The sequence below is a fragment of the Gymnodraco acuticeps genome, unplaced genomic scaffold (genome assembly GCF_902827175.1).
Source record: "Gymnodraco acuticeps unplaced genomic scaffold, fGymAcu1.1, whole genome shotgun sequence".
NCBI lineage: Eukaryota > Metazoa > Chordata > Actinopteri > Perciformes > Bathydraconidae > Gymnodraco > Gymnodraco acuticeps.
In genome coordinates, this window is record NW_022990747.1 from 328,233 (window position 1) to 343,981 (window position 15,749).

Sequence of the window (15,749 nt, forward strand, 5' to 3'; positions counted from 1 at the left end):
ATGCACCTCAGTAAATTCACCCACCAGTCTTTTTAAAGCCAAACTTGGTATTTAGCACCATGTTCATGTTTTTTAGGACAAAACACCTGTCACTTCTACAGAATTTACAGATTGCTTCTTGTAATTTCCTAGAGTACCCAATTTAACTTCCAGAGAAACTTTTTTTGTTTTCCACGCCAGAGGATATTAATGAAGTCTGCCAGGCGCATTAGCTCATTAATAATATTACAGATGAAACTATGATGAATTGGTGGACTGCACAATGGGTTGTTCTGGCCCTAATGTGACCAGTCTCTTATCCGACCTTTACAGATACACAGGAGACACAGAGACCCTCGTGGGGCAGGACTAAGAGAGCACATGTACAGACGCTTGCTTGGACCTTTTTACACTGTGTCAGACACAGTTTCCAATAATAGATACTTTTTGTATTTCTGCAGACAGTTAAGGGAATACAGGTCTTGAAAGACTGAATGAGTGAAAAGGCAGATTCCTGTGGACTTGTTAAACCGACTGACTTGTTTCTTTGTTTCTATGCGCTGTATTTTTGCATATAAAACAAGAATAGGAGAGTAGCAGTATATTCTACACATTTATATTTTAAGTGTTGCCTGATGCATATTGAGCCTATACTAATAATTCAGCTGTTTTTCTTATTAAATTGTGAATGTTTAATTCAGAGAATAACTGCCAATTGTAATATATAACCTCTTTCCTGCAGACCGATTAGTTTGAAATGTCAACATTATCATAATATATAATGGAGCTGTAAATATATGGTAAAGCAGTAAAGATAAGGAAAATACTATAACAGATGTAATATCTTCAGCATTACTCAAATATGATCACCACTATACAGTACACTTACTAAACTAAGTGTAAAATCTGTAGAGTGCCCCTTTCATTTGACCTACTGATTGACAGATAGATCGCTAACACTTCAGGTCAAATGTTTTAAAATCCATTGCTCCTTTTTTACAGACAGTAGCTGATTAACGACATTGTACCAGTTTTGAAACCGCCTATTAGACAGAATATAAGGCCACACGTAGTAAAAATGCTCTCAACAGGGAAAAGACCCCAGGTGCTTGTCAACTGTTACCCTCTGAAGAAAAGAGGCAAAGCCATCAAACCTCTACCCCCTCCCAGTGGCATTGAGTAAATAAACAACAGGGTTAACAGGGACATGGGGAGAGAGATCTAAAAAGGGACAATCTACCCTAAAATGCAATTAAATGTATAGCGTTATAATGTAAAATCACACAATGTGAACACATTTTTCCAGTCAAGTGACACATCTCGGATATTGTAAGGAACATAACATGGAATTGGTTGACTAAAAGCAAACCGCGTGTAAGTTAACTGTACATTTCTCAAGTACTGTAATTAAATATATATATTTTCTTATTTGTGCTTCGTGACATTCCCTATAGGGAAGTATTGTACTTTGTTTTTTAAATACATTTATCTAACATCTTCAGTTATAGTAACTTTTCAGATTAAGATTATCGATTAAAAAAACAATATGATAAACTTGTAAAATACAAAGAATAAACCAGTGGTTCCCAATCTTTTTGGATTGTGAGCCCAAGTCTAATGCCCTTGAGATAATACTTTACCTCAAGTGGAAATAAAACCATATTTGTTTCTCATGTATTTTTACACCATACTTAACTGATCATCAGTCTAGAGTGAAAGCCGTTTGTGTTGACGGTCTGTGAACAAAGTGAGTGTTATATATTCATCTGTTTTATGATGATTTCACCTTAAACACAGCGTGATAGGACATTGCTACTGAGACCCACTGAGATGGGCTCTGTATGGGACCACGAGCAGAAAGAGCACAAATGGAGCAATGATTAAGGGCTATATATCTAGGTCAAGAGAATAAATGCAGATATAGTTACGACGAGACAAATTAGAGTCATGCTACGTCAGCATAATCATTAGCAAAGAACACAGATTTCTAGTGTTCTCCTTTACCTCTTACTTTGTTCACACACACACACGTAGATAAGTGTGTGTGCATGCACGAATATGGAAGTATGAGAATGATGTTTGAGTGTCAAGGATGATTATGGTATTCTTCTGAATGGTCAAAACAGATCACATCACTATACCATTAAGTGAAAGGCCCGACCAATTCACAAGAACACACACACGTAATGCATCAGCTGTTCTCACGCACTTTGAGAGCACAATTTAAAAACGGAAAGCTTCGAGAGAACTTGGAGAGGAGAGAAGTTGTTGAAGAAATGTGTTAATTTGTAAGAAACACGGATAACATTATGAAATATACTGCACGTTCTTCCACAGAGCGATTGACATAGTGACCCGTGTTTGCGGCTGCAGAATGGACGCTCTGTGATCAGCATTGAGCAGTGTGTTTCTGCATCTCAGTGTGCGTCTGTGTTTAGCATTCAGAGTGACGAGGGTCAGAGACACCTCAACGGTAGCAGTGTCTGTGTGAATAAAGGTCATTATTGTAGAAAGGGGAGCCACAGAAAGACGGGAAATTATGAAAGAGAGGAGATTGGGGTAGGAAGAGGAGTTGAGATCAGAAATAAAGAAGCATGTTTAAAGCTGAAGTCGAATGTGAAAGGAAGAAGAAAGAAACCTAAAGATATGTCCTAAAAGCATTCCATTCTGCAACCCTGACCATGTATTTGAATGTTACATTTTGACCCATTGCTGCCATATGTGCGGAAATAAAAATAAATGCTGGTTTGGAAGATGAGGAGAGGGGGGAAGACAAGAAATAAAGGATCTGTACTCACTCAGCATTTGCCATGATGCTGGCTGATGGAGAGAGGAGGGGAGGTTTGTCACAAGATTTCCTCTCAGTTCTGCCGGTTTTCTGCTGCAGTTCACCTTTTCACCTGATAGATGCTTCTTTCATGTTGAACCTGGGAAGAAAATGGTCATTATCGCAACTGAAGAAAAAAGTGATAAATAAATCCAATAGCCACAGTTGGCGGGGATCCAGAAAGTTAGTCTAATGCCTTGTGTGTGCAACATTTCAATATCAATTCAATCTAAATAAAGACATACAAACTAAGCAATTGTTAGACAGATATAGTAACATTAAATCTACTGGTGTGATACAGTTCTTTAGGAAATTGTTCTCTAGAGCATATACTTTGTTTCTTTTAACTGGTGATGAAAAATAGGTTTCATGTGGTGGAACTCATTGCTTTCATCACACACTTTACACACCATGAGAAGACAAGACAAGGAAAGTGGAAAATGTCAGACTAACAAAAATCCCAACCCTTGCAGCTTTAGAAGTCATAAATACTTTGAAAAGTAAAATTAAATGAATATGTTAGACGTCAAAAACAGACTAGATGTATTCTTCACTCACCAAACTACTTTCCCCAAAAACAAAGAAACTTGTAAATGTAAACTTTTGACACCATTGCATTTATTTTCTTGGGTCAACCATACAATATTTAACAGAACTGGAGGCATGTCAGACATTTCTAAGTGTGATCCGAAAACTGAACTGATTTACTTGCTGGTATCAGATTGCAACGAAACTACAGTGTTGCACACAACTACAACACATCCTCGCTGTACATAAATGAATTATTCGCACCTACCTGTGTGAGATTTACATTGTTGACGGGCTCTCGCGCCTCCCGCTGCCCCCTCGCTGATAGTAATGTCTCCCTCGGTGGCGATCAGAGTAAGTGAAGCAGCAGCAGGCTCGCAGTGTGTGTAGGCTGCAGCTATCCTTAGCACTTTTGCATTGGACGAACACCACCACCGCTGCTGCTGCTGCTTCCGCTGCTCCCACTTGCGCTGCTGCTTGGATTTCAGTGCAAAACGCAAGAAGCATCGTCACACGGCAAGATCATATTAGCATCTAATCAGACTGATTAAATCACGAAGAGTGCAACCTGCTCCTGGTGGGGAGCGTTGAAAGGATGCTCCAGAGATCCAGGTCCAGGTTCCGCTCCTCAGACGAGGGTTTCCCCGGCGAGCACAGCGGGGAACCCTGGGTAAGAAGCTGTCCAGGTGCTGAAGCAAAACCTCTCCACCGACGTCCTTCCACACAGCAGCGGCCGGGCAACGCGGAGAGATCTTCATCCAAACGCCATCAAAACATTGACGTTTTCGTGCCGGAGACAGCAGCCAATGAATCGTGTGACATTTGCATCGCTCCGGTCACGACATAGCAGTCTAAAAATGTTGGCCGTGTGTGTGTGTGTGTTTGTGTGAGAGAGAAAGGATGCGAATAGATTTTCCCAGTTCCCGATTGAGGCCAATTTGAGAGCGGATTATCGCCACAGATGAATTTATTAGCTTTACGCCTGGTAGGTCGTCCCTCTCCGTGTCACGAACGTTTTTTTTTATGGTTTCCCAAAATAAAGATACTATGGGAATATAAATTGCCTTTACAGCAATTGGCTTAACCGTTTGTCATTCATCGGGATTAGCCAGTCGATGGTTAAAGCGCACATCAATCAATCTCAAGCGTCTCTTCCTTTATTTAAACACGCCTGGACGTGGGCTGCTGCAGATTTTATAGGCTGAGGCTCACATTTCAGGGTGTACGCAAATAAGGAAAAGTGGTGATCTAAATTAAAACAGTAGTAGGCCTGTAGTTACAACCGAGTAAGGAAGCGTAACGCCCATTGTGCAGAGACTGGCTCTGGAGATGCTGCTGTAGGGAATTTAACAGTGGAGTTAATGAAATAAATGGAAATGGCACACATCTACGTATTGGAAGTGATTTAATAAGGGAATAAGCAGAACAGATATGCTTTGGCACATGTAGAAAAGTGCATCAACACCAAAACAACGTTGTAAAACACTAACTTTAAATACACCTTAATATCATCAGAACCTATAAGGGTAGATGCGTGTATTAATATAAAAAAGAGGACTTCTAATTTTGTTAAAGTAAACAGTTGGAATTGTAGCTGCAGCCTTTATCAAAATGCTGATTCTTAACATATAACAGCTACTACCTGACCAACAGACATACACTGTGTATATATACACAGAAATTGCACCTTCATGTAATCAGAATATTTTTCCTAGGGATGAAAAAAGCACCACATAACACATTAATAAACATGAATGATTCTGACAGACCAATTTTGTACAAAGGCATCTGTAAAAGGTTGATTTTTCTTTCTGAACATGCAGCTAGGTATAGTTAGTCTCTGACTACACTATCAGGATTTCAAAAATACCTTTTACTACGTTAGCAAAGGAAACCAAATACATCATCGTCAAAACAATGACAAGGCTTTTTTTTTCTGAGGTGAAATTGAGAGTTTCTGCTAGTCAGTGTAACTTACACAGCCAACAGGGCAACCGTTCTCTCCGCTCCTTCTGATTAAGGAGGCTTGTTTTTCTTTAAAAATGCAGGCATGGAAGTAACTATTAAGCCCAAACATTTACAGCTGAAAGTAGGTAGTAGAAGATATGAACTGACGTGGACAAAAAAAGAGGCACTGTAAGACTGACAAATGTCCCTGTACCCAATAGAACCATGGCAGATGGATATCGTCCATGAGGCGAACACGTTTCTGTTCATCTCATTGGTGAGATAAAACTGTGAAAAAGGAAAAATTATGTAAAATCTACATAACAATAAAGAGAATTCAAATCAACATCATCTTGATTGTGTGGAAGAGGGACCGCATTATTCACATGAATAAAAAGTGACTGCGCTGAATCAAAAAACTATTACAGCTATTTGTACTCACCTGCAAAGCAAACAGACCATGAGGTCGACGACAGAAGGTAAGATATGCCTTGAATGCGTGTCAAATTTGAGGAAATTATATACACATATTTTACTAGAGTGATCCATCACATTTTAATACTAAAAGAGAAACATCAGTTGTATTTTATCTTTGAACTTTGTGAAACTCTAGTTCAGATATGAGGCTGTGTTTACACACACAGTCTCAAGAGGACTTCCCAAATGATGCCATTACCATGGTGGCTAAAGGGATCATTTCCCGCTTTACAAGCAGAACTGGTGACAGCAATATTCTGAGTGGTAATGCGAGTAAAACTCTGAACACAATGTTTCTTGTACCGACAGCTGTAGCAAACGGGAATATTAAAGGTTGTGTTTTCCTTCCGTTGGTCCTCTGTGATGTGGGTCGGTCAGCCTACATGGACGAGGGTCATGACTGTACTGTACTCGTGCTGCAGACTCTCCGTGTCAGTGTCGCACAGCGTGTAGTCTTCTTTTACAATTCGGTCGCAGCCGATCTCACCGTTTCCGAACAGGCCGAAGAGCGGGGTGTTGGGGAACACCTTGTGAAAGGCGTCGGCCTCTACGTTGGCCTGGTCTTTGTAGAAGTTTTGACCTCTCCCCAAGCAGGAGAACATAAACCCAATGGTGTTCTTCTCGGGAATTTTGGCTGCTTTTAGCCGCCCGATGGTGGCCTCGGCTGCCTTTGGGCTGGTGATCTCTTGGTCCAAGAGCACAGACGCCCCTTGCACTTTAGGGCCACTCAGGGCGAGGCCCGCCACACCGTATTGACCCTGCAAACAGCTACAGATTGAGAGGAGAGTGAGAATATAGCAAATAGAATACAGAACAAAAGTGAGACTGCTAATTTAACTCAGCAAGTTGTAAAATCATAACTTAAAGTCTTTAAATCCAATCAAATCCTTTTGGCAGTTATTTAAATGGTTAGGAATGGTTGTACTGATGAAATGTTATTGAAAGTGCTGATGATGAGCTTTCTAGTGGGAATTTAGGCATTTCCTTCTGGTTTTTGGGTGGTTGTTATTTAGTTTTACCTTTTTCTTTTGTGTCTCTTATTTTGAAAGTGTAAGGTTTGAATTTACACAACAGATCTTTTGTCTCTGTAACCTGCATCACTATATTCCTTTTAACTATATCTGGTACAATGTATTTATTGTATATTTGCACTGTTTAATACAATAATTAATTAAGCCTCAAAGAAACGTAGGACATAAAATGAGAGGGAATTCTCAATAACTATTCAGTCAAACTTTGTTTCCCTTTCAATTGTTGTTATTGTAATAAAAGCTTCATTCTTCCCAAAATGGCTAAGAAACAGCTGGGATTTAAGTGGCAGACTGTCACTCACCAGTGTCTGGGAGGAGAGAAGTAACTGTCCACCAGCCCTCCAGCAATGAGGGCATTGCTCTTGGCCAGCGGCTCCAGTATTTGGACCAGAAAGCGTGCTGCTCCGTTTTGACACGGCTCGTAGACAAACAACAGAACCACACGCAGCTCCGGGTTGTCAACAAGTCCTGGAAGAAAAGTACACAGAGGAGAGAAATTGAAAACAACAAGAACTTGGTACCTTTACAGGATTACTGAATAATTGTTGTGAGCCTCTCTCACCTGCTTCCTTCAGGGCGGTTGGGGACATGGACTTCTCGCAAAAATGAAAGGGCTTGATGTTGACCCCCTCTATGCTGGGGAACATGATGGCAAAGCCCGCCTCCCCCTCCTGGTACTCCTTAGGAACGCCGGAGAACGAGCCGCTGGGCGTCACTGCACAGAGGAGCAGGCATGAGTTAGAAATTAAGTTTTGGTTAGTATCTTACAAGCCGTGTGAGATGAAGGCCTGTGAGTTGTTATAATAGCCTAAAAGTCAACTATTTTTTCTGACACTGAGTTACTCTTGATGGCCGATGGAATGTTGAAAACAGTGTCGACTTGAAGAGTACATTTTGGCACAAGACTTATATTCCAAAATGACATATCCATAATAAAGGATACATCTATTACACCCTGCCCTCCAATTACATCAACAAAAGAAAAATGATAATACAGTAAGCATCTAGTGGCCATTTAGATGAACTGCAGCTCACGGCACTAATAAATTGGCTTCACCAATCAACTTTGGTCATTTCAAAACTCAAGACAGCAATGCAAACGGCAGGAAACACTTCAGAAAATTGAACCGGAGACCCTGACTGTAGCTGAATGAAAGATACATAATTAATATTTACTCAGCCTCGGACAAACCAAAATATACATAAGGAACACCCACACAGCGGGTATGGTTGCACAACCAATCGATAGCATTAAAGGCACGTTTAAACAGGCTCAGTTAACAGAGTTTAGCAGAGAGATGAGCTACGGTGCAAATGAGAAAACAGGACGTTAACCACCAGTACACCGTTTACATTTTAGGGTTACAAAATATTGCTGCGCTAAACCCCTGCTTTGCAACCAAACTTTTACATTACAAAAATATGTAACTGTATTCAAAATGAGCAAATACAGCACATTAGTACCTCCCATCCTCCACCGTGGGACAGTTCATGGATTTCATAATGCAGAAATGCTGGCCTGTGTCTGCTAGGACGCGTGTCTAGTCGTGTCTTTATTACCATTCAGCCCCACTAAAACACGCATTAATAATGAGACCCACCTGCGGCTATATTGCAGACTTATTACAAGTAATCTTTAAATTCAATCCAATCAAAGATGTAATTCAATTGAATCAGACGTGCTGTGTGCGGTGACCTTGTGCCGTCCCTCAGCTGCAATATCACAAAATGAGTGTTATCGCAAACAGCTAAGGCTGCCATTAAAGCTGATAGACGACGGGAGCCTGATAAGCCATCATCATGAAGAAAGAGAACATGGCTGACGGAGAGTCACTTCTCCGCAGGGTTGTGATTATATGGAGGAATGGGGAGCACAGCACCAGGCAGACTAGGCCATCTATCAGAGGCAGAGGAGCGCCAGCCACCAGTGGTGCTTTCCAACCAGGCAGCAGCAGATTAATGCTTAGTCCTCTAAGCTGAAAGGTGAACTATTCATCTTTAAATCAACTCAAGCTTTGTTTTCTGTGCATGCTATGAGACAAATATGCTAAGGCCACATATTTGTACCATCAAAGTCTTAAAGCTCATATAATAAACCTTTTTATATCAACATTGAATTAAAGGATCCTCTTATGTAACCCATACTTTGGTCGCATTCACACCTAATAGTCCGCTTCTCAGGTGCCCAGGCGACAGTTTGTGACATTGTTTCATTTTTCAGAAGGTTCGGTTTGCGTTCAGGGCAAAACTCAAACGGACTATAAACTTGAAACACAAGTCATCTGCACGGAAATGCTGTTCAACCATTGGTCAGACATTAAGGGGGAAAAGAACGCAAATCTCGGCAATTTCTACCGGAGCCTCCGCCATGGAGCATCGGCAGGTTATTCTCATGCTGCTGTTAATCTGGAGATCAACCGACTCTAGCGAACGGCTCATATGATTATACAATCAGACGACGTGCGTTAAAAAACATTATAACTAGGGCTGTCAGTCGATTAAAATATTTAATCGCATGATTGTCCATAGTTAATCGCACATTTTTGATCTGTTCTAAATGTACCTTAGAGGAATATTTTTCAAGTTTTTAATACTCTTATCAACATATGAGTGGACAAATATGCTTTATGCTAATGTTTATTATCATTTGAACAATGACAAATATTCTCATGAATATTAAACACAACAACCTGTGTGTGTGTGTGTGTGTGTGTGCGTGTGTGCGTGTGCGTGTGTGTGTGTGATCGTTGGAGCTATGTGCAACTCAAGGCATATGCTCGAACGGGAGCTGCAATCATGTTGCGCACTATCCGTGCTGACTTTTCGTACAATGTCCCACTGTCTGGCTTCCTGCATAAAGTCAAGTGCTCGGCGCAGTTGTGGCGAAATGTCGCTCCTCTGTTTTCATTTAAACAGCTCCATATCCGTTAGCGCAGCTAGCTAGCACCAGATGCTAACAACAACAATGCACATAAGGTGTCTCTCTCTCGCTCGCGCCACACATACACACATCCTCCCGGTCCTCCCAACAGCCAGTCAGTGCCTTTATATATACAGTCTATGGTCGGTGCCTGCCGGTGAGCGTGGAAGTGTGGTCTGCCACAAGCGGGCGGCAGGAGCGGGGCTGTCAGCATCAGCTTGTAGATGGTATTTTAAACTCGATGCGCTCTGAAACTACGGGGCGGCCGAGGAAAAAAAATACACATGCGTTAATCGCGTTAAAATAATTAGTGCCGTTAATTTGTTATTAACGCGTTAACTTGACAGCCCTAATTATAACACATAATGAGAGACGTTCTGCAGTAAGAAGGGGCGTTTCCCCGTTGACAGGTGGCTCTGACTTTTATGTATAGTTGGTGGAGCATTTTTACTTTACAAGACACTGTTCAACAGTTCATTCTGCTTCACTCTTCCGCTAAAGATTTTGAAGACATCCGCATTCTGACTCGTAAATACTACGCTTCCTATGTTTTGGTGCGGACTGCGTTCACACCAGCGATTAACCGCTCCAGAGTTCACTAGCAAGCGGTCCGAGACCACCTTTTTTAGGCGGACCAGAGTCCGGTTGTTTAGTTCACATCAGAGGTCTCGGACTGTGTTCACACCAACCCAAACGAACCAAGTGGTTGAACGCACCAGGGTTCGATTCAAACGGACTAAGCAAGGCTGGTGTGAATGCGACCTTTAATTAAGGGGGTTTGGCAGGGATTTAATGTTGATCTATTCTATATGAATGAGGAAATATGAAAAGTAGGGATGGGTATCGTTTGAAATGTATCGATTCCGGTTCTTATCGATTCCCCGTTTCGATTCCAAAATTGTAAAAGAAAGAGGTCAAATGTTTAGATCGCAAAAACATCATAATTTTTTCAAGCTTTTAACTGACATTTTTCTAAATAAAAAAAATACACAATAGCTGTGCTTTATTTCAACTGAGGAAGCAGCAGGAAACCTACTGACATACGTTTTATAACAGTACCTGGCTTTTACTGTACAAGTACCCAACTATCGGCACACTTTTAAAATCTTGCATACCTAAATGACGGAGCTTCGACAACCGAGAAGGGATGTAGCCCTTTGACAACAAATGCTGTTACAGCTCTGTGAAACTCCTCCGTTTTTTCTCTGGTCAGCGTTCCTTTTAATGCCAAAGAGAACGGTGTGTCGCGGCTAGCTGTACCTGGCACTTCTGGACATGCAAGCGGCGGGTCTGGGGTGCTAGTGCTGACTATTGATACCATACTCGGGCTCAGAGACCGCAAGCCATTAAAGACTGTACATTATTTGATCTCGATGCCGTGCTGTCTTAAATGTTTGCTTGAATTAGAAGTGCAACCTGACGAACAAGCTATTAGCTTGCCACAGGCATTGCACCTTTCTCTTTTTGTGTGTAGTGGAGCCACACTTTTGAGCGTTTACCGCGATCCATATTTGGTGTTATGAGGTGACTGAGCCTGAGCCGTGCATGCTGCTGGGTATCTAAACAAATCAAATCACACGCTGCTGTTCTGTTGATGCGTGATGTCGTCACGTTACCACAGGTCCTTACAGATAGCTACGTAGCCATAGCCTACGTCCGTGCAGATATGTAGGCTTTCTTTGCAATAGTAAAGGGTTAGTCTACCGCGTTTAGGAACCGTTAAGCAGAACCCAAATTGTGTATTTTGGATGGGTACCCGGCATTTCCTTATCGGTTCTCACCTGGAACCGAGTTTCGGTTCCCAACCCTAATGAAAAGACAGAAAAGAGGAACACTTACTGACTATGCCCGATGCGACCATACCCATGATGTCACAGCCTGTGGGGAAGAACCGGTTCACTTCTTCAAATGGGTCCAGACTGTGGCGCCTCATTTTTGCTTCTGAGTAGTGGAGAAAAAAATAAACATGTTTATTCGAAAGTTCATGATGATTCTTATCCTTTTTACTGTTATATATATATATATATATATATATATATATATATTCGAGTGAAAATGTATACAACTGATTTAAATCAATGTATAAGGTATATTAAACTACAGGTAACCATAGAAACCGGGAAATAAATGTAATCACTACTTATTGTGGCTACAAAGACACCTTTAATACATGTTTCTGGTTTAAGCAATTTGTGATTTAAGTGCTGAATGACTTCAAAAAGGATGTGCAATATGTATGCATTTTAGAATTCATATCATTGAGGTGAGGTTCTGGGGTTTTTCAGGGAATGAAGTATTTTCTGTAAAATATCCATCTTTGTGAACCATCTTGAACATAAGGCCCAAAGCTGTTAATAGTTGTTAAGCTGACCTCAGTTACAAATGTATCAATCTGTCAGCTTTTAAACACATGTGCATAACACTTCTTGAATGTGAATGCTTGTGGTTTTCTCTGTGAGTAGAGAGAATTCTTCTATTGCTACAACATATCGTTAAATGAACACAATGTAATGAATTCCAACAGCACTGTCTAATACTAACGTTTATTTTGTCTGTAGCAATACGCTTGTCCATTGAAGGCCTCACAGTCTACCAGAGCCAGCACAATTTTGGGCAGGAGAAACACATTCTGAAAAGAATCAGAAGGAAAGAGCATTTGTCAAAACGCAATACATCACCAACAACTTTCTTTTTGTATACAAGGGATACAAACATTAGCTCCAGGACACATTTGTAGGTTTCCCAAGACTACAAAAGATAATAGTAGAGATCATTTCTGGCTTAGTATCATTGCATGTTAAGCAAATCTTCAAAACAATACTACCATATGAATGTGTATCATACTATGGCATGTTATATAAACTATTATCTGTAACTTTGTAATGGCCAATTATAGGTCTTCAGAATAAGTATATAATATTGATCCCAGGGCAATTTAGGTTTTGTCACAGTTGCTCCCATTCTAAAGACAGACACAATCATTTTAAGAAAAGAAAGAAGAAAAATGCTTTATATTACACCATTTAACATAAATACATATTAAATAGTACTAAAAAACGACGTACCTCCACCTCCTCGGCCAGCATGTTGCAGAGAGCATGGTTCTTCGGGTTGGACGGTCCGCAGGCGGACACCCAGTCCAGCTGCTGCTGGGTCCTCAGCACCCTGCGGGCACAGTTCCTCCACAGCCTGCACACACTGAGGAGAACCATAGACAGAGTGAGGAGAGCCACACACACACACACACACACTGAGGAGAACCATAGACAGAGTGAAGAGAGCCACACACACACACACACACTGAGGAGAACCATAGACAGAGTGAGGAGAGCCACACACACACACACTGAGGAGAACCATAGACAGAGTGAGGAGAGCCACACACACACTGAGGAGAACCATAGACAGAGTGTGGAGAGCCACACACACACACACTGAGGAGAACCATAGACAGAGTGAGGAGAGCCACACACACACACACTGAGGAGAACCATAGACAGAGTGAGGAGAGCCACACACACACACTGAGGAGAACCATAGACAGAGTGAGGAGAGCCACACACACACACTGAGGAGAACCATAGACAGAGTGAGGAGAGCCACACACACACTGAGGAGAACCACACACACACACACACACACACACACACACACACACACACACACACACACACACACACACACACACACACACACACACACACACACACACACACACACACACACACACACACACACACACACACACACACACACACACACACACACACACACACACACACACACACACACACACACACACACACACACACACACACACACACACACACACACAGAGGAGAACCATAGACAGAGTGAGGAGACCCATAGACAGTGAGGAGAGCCACACACACACACACACTGAGGAGAACCATAGACAGAGTGAGGAGACCCATAGACAGTGAGGAGAGCCACACACACACACACACACTGAGGAGAACCATAGACAGAGTGAGGAGACCCATAGACAGTGAGGAGAGCCACACACATACTGAGGAGAACCATAGACAGAGTGAGGAGAGCCACACACACACACACACACACACACACACACAGGAGAACCATAGACAGAGTGAGGAGACCCATAGACAGTGAGGAGAGCCACACACACACACACATACACACACACTGCTGAGGAGAACCATAGACAGAGTGAGGAGAGCCACACACACACACACTGAGGAGACACACACTGAGGAGAACCAGAGAGTTAACGTTAGCTAGTGGTGTAAAGTAACTAAGTACATTTACTCAAGTACTGTACTTAAGTACAATTTTGAGCGATTTGTACTTTGCTTGAGTATTACAATGTTTTGCAACCACAATTCAAAACGTAAAAAGTGTACTTTTACTCCACTATATTTATTGAATACCTTAAGTTACATTACATATTTGGATTAATGATGTAAAATATAATCAACACTTAAATCAGACTTTAGTTACACCTGGAGTAAATTCACAAGCTACCATGCGGTATACAAAGTCATTAAAGCTAGTTGCACCTTTACCAGCTTTGATAGCACTTGAATGCATCAAAATTAAAACATTATATATATTAAAAAAAAATTAAAAAATATATATTGATGATGATATATATTATTCTGAAATGGGCCAATCTGCATAATGAGTACTTTCGGTACTCTTAAGTGTATTTTGAGGTTAATACTGTTCTACTTTTACTTGAGTAACATTTTGAATGCAGGACTTTCACTTGTAATAGAGTATTCCTACACTCTAGTACTTCTACTTTCACTGAAGTACAAGGTCTAAGTACCTCTTCCACCTCGGACGTTAGCTATGCTTCTGTCGGGAAAACACATCTGGGCAGCTGCAAGCAATTACACACCAAGGTTGACTAAAAGGACTGTTTAAAACACTCTGGCTGCAACACAAGCTTCCTAACTGTGCAATATGTGTCTGCAGAACACTTTCACTTCCAGTCGACAGCCATTAGCGTTAGCGAAGTTCAGTGTTTAGCATGCAAGTGTGTTTCGATACCTTGCGATCCGGAGGAGAGATTTGGTCGGTACGAAGGTCAGGATTCGCTCGACGACTTCGGCAACATTGCTGAGGACGTATGACGCCTTGCTGTCTTGTAAAACAACGGTAAAATCTTCATTTTCACCCATATTTTTCTCTCAAGTCTTGGGGGTTTCCAGCAGGGTTGAACAGCTATGACCTTTCACCTCCGCTCCGTCTCCTCCTCATCCTCTGCTGCCAACCAGACACAGCGCCCCCTGCGGGGAGGAGGAGCTGTGAATGGCTACATGCTAGCTTCAACATTCACAGGCTTTATTATCATATGCAGAGCAAGATGCAGTGTAGATATGGCAATGAAAAAGTTAGGTCCCAAGCTCCTCCAACAATGCAACATAGTATAGGACAATAACACACATTTGCATTGTAAATTTGTGTTTTGTATTGCCAGTAGCTTATCCAACTTTTCTAATCTGTCGTATACTGCAAAACAATCAATGTTTAAGAACACAGTAAATATAAAAAACTGAACATTTTACCTCACTTAAATTACAGATTTGTCAAACATAAACTGACACATAACTTATCCACAGTGTGATATTAAAGGTTCCTCTCACACATGGTTGAAAACTAAAACTCCAACAGAAGATTTTCCGAAGATTTCATTGATTTGAAAAAATATTCAGGAGTTGTTCCAATATCAAAAATGCATGAAGTGCACTGTCATTTTGACAAATGTTATTTTGTGTTTGTTTAGAACATATGTTGGCCTTCTTTCATTCGTCAATCTTATTTTTGTTTTTCTGTAATGCAATATGTTCTTATTTTTTTATTTTTGTGGAAATACTACATACTTCACCTCTTATGCACTTTAAAAAACATTCTTCAAATAACACCATTATGAGGGAAACAAATAAACCACTCTTGGTTTAAATGTGTAACTCTTGTCAACATGGGCCATAACCTGTGATAAGCAGTCTTAGGTAGAAACGTTTTTTTCTCTGTTAATAACACAATCACTGAA

General features: G+C 41.1%; 2 protein-coding genes across 3 annotated transcripts in view; both read right to left on the reverse strand.

Annotated features, from left to right (window-relative positions):
* LOC117556674 (transmembrane protein 266-like) overlaps positions 1 to 4,333 on the reverse strand; it is a 49,457-nt gene extending 45,124 nt beyond the window's left edge. For both annotated transcript variants that reach the window (XM_034232144.1, XM_034232143.1), the window contains exons 1-2: positions 3,603 to 4,333; positions 2,778 to 2,906 (exon numbers count right to left, since the gene is read on the reverse strand). In XM_034232144.1, coding sequence (XP_034088035.1) covers positions 2,778 to 2,791 — 14 coding nt within the window. In that variant the 5' untranslated portion in view covers positions 2,792 to 2,906; positions 3,603 to 4,333. The remainder of the gene's footprint in view (positions 1 to 2,777; positions 2,907 to 3,602) is intronic.
* A 389-nt stretch (positions 4,334 to 4,722) lies between these two features.
* Positions 4,723 to 14,963, reverse strand: fbxo22 (F-box protein 22). Its single transcript, XM_034232209.1, has 7 exons — positions 14,747 to 14,963; positions 12,775 to 12,907; positions 12,251 to 12,338; positions 11,549 to 11,650; positions 7,352 to 7,504; positions 7,092 to 7,257; positions 4,723 to 6,526 (listed from the first exon to the last, which is right to left on the reverse strand). The coding sequence occupies exons 1-7, from the start codon at positions 14,875 to 14,877 to the stop codon at positions 6,133 to 6,135; spliced, it is 1,167 nt and encodes a 388-aa protein (XP_034088100.1). The 5' UTR covers positions 14,878 to 14,963; the 3' UTR covers positions 4,723 to 6,132.
* Between the last annotated feature and the right edge of the window lie 786 nt (positions 14,964 to 15,749).

Excerpts from the sequence above, each read along its gene's own strand:
- fbxo22 (XM_034232209.1), bottom strand. The coding sequence starts at position 14,877 with ATGGGTGAAAATGAAGATTTTACCGTTGTTTTACAAGACAGCAAGGCG. Across the intron at positions 7,258-7,351 it reads AACCGCCCTGAAGGAAGCAG|GACTTGTTGACAACCCGGAG; the intron begins GTGAGAGAGGCT and ends CTTTTCTTCCAG. Across the intron at positions 6,527-7,091 it reads TTCTCTCCTCCCAGACACTG|CTGTTTGCAGGGTCAATACG; the intron begins GTGAGTGACAGT and ends CTCAATCTGTAG.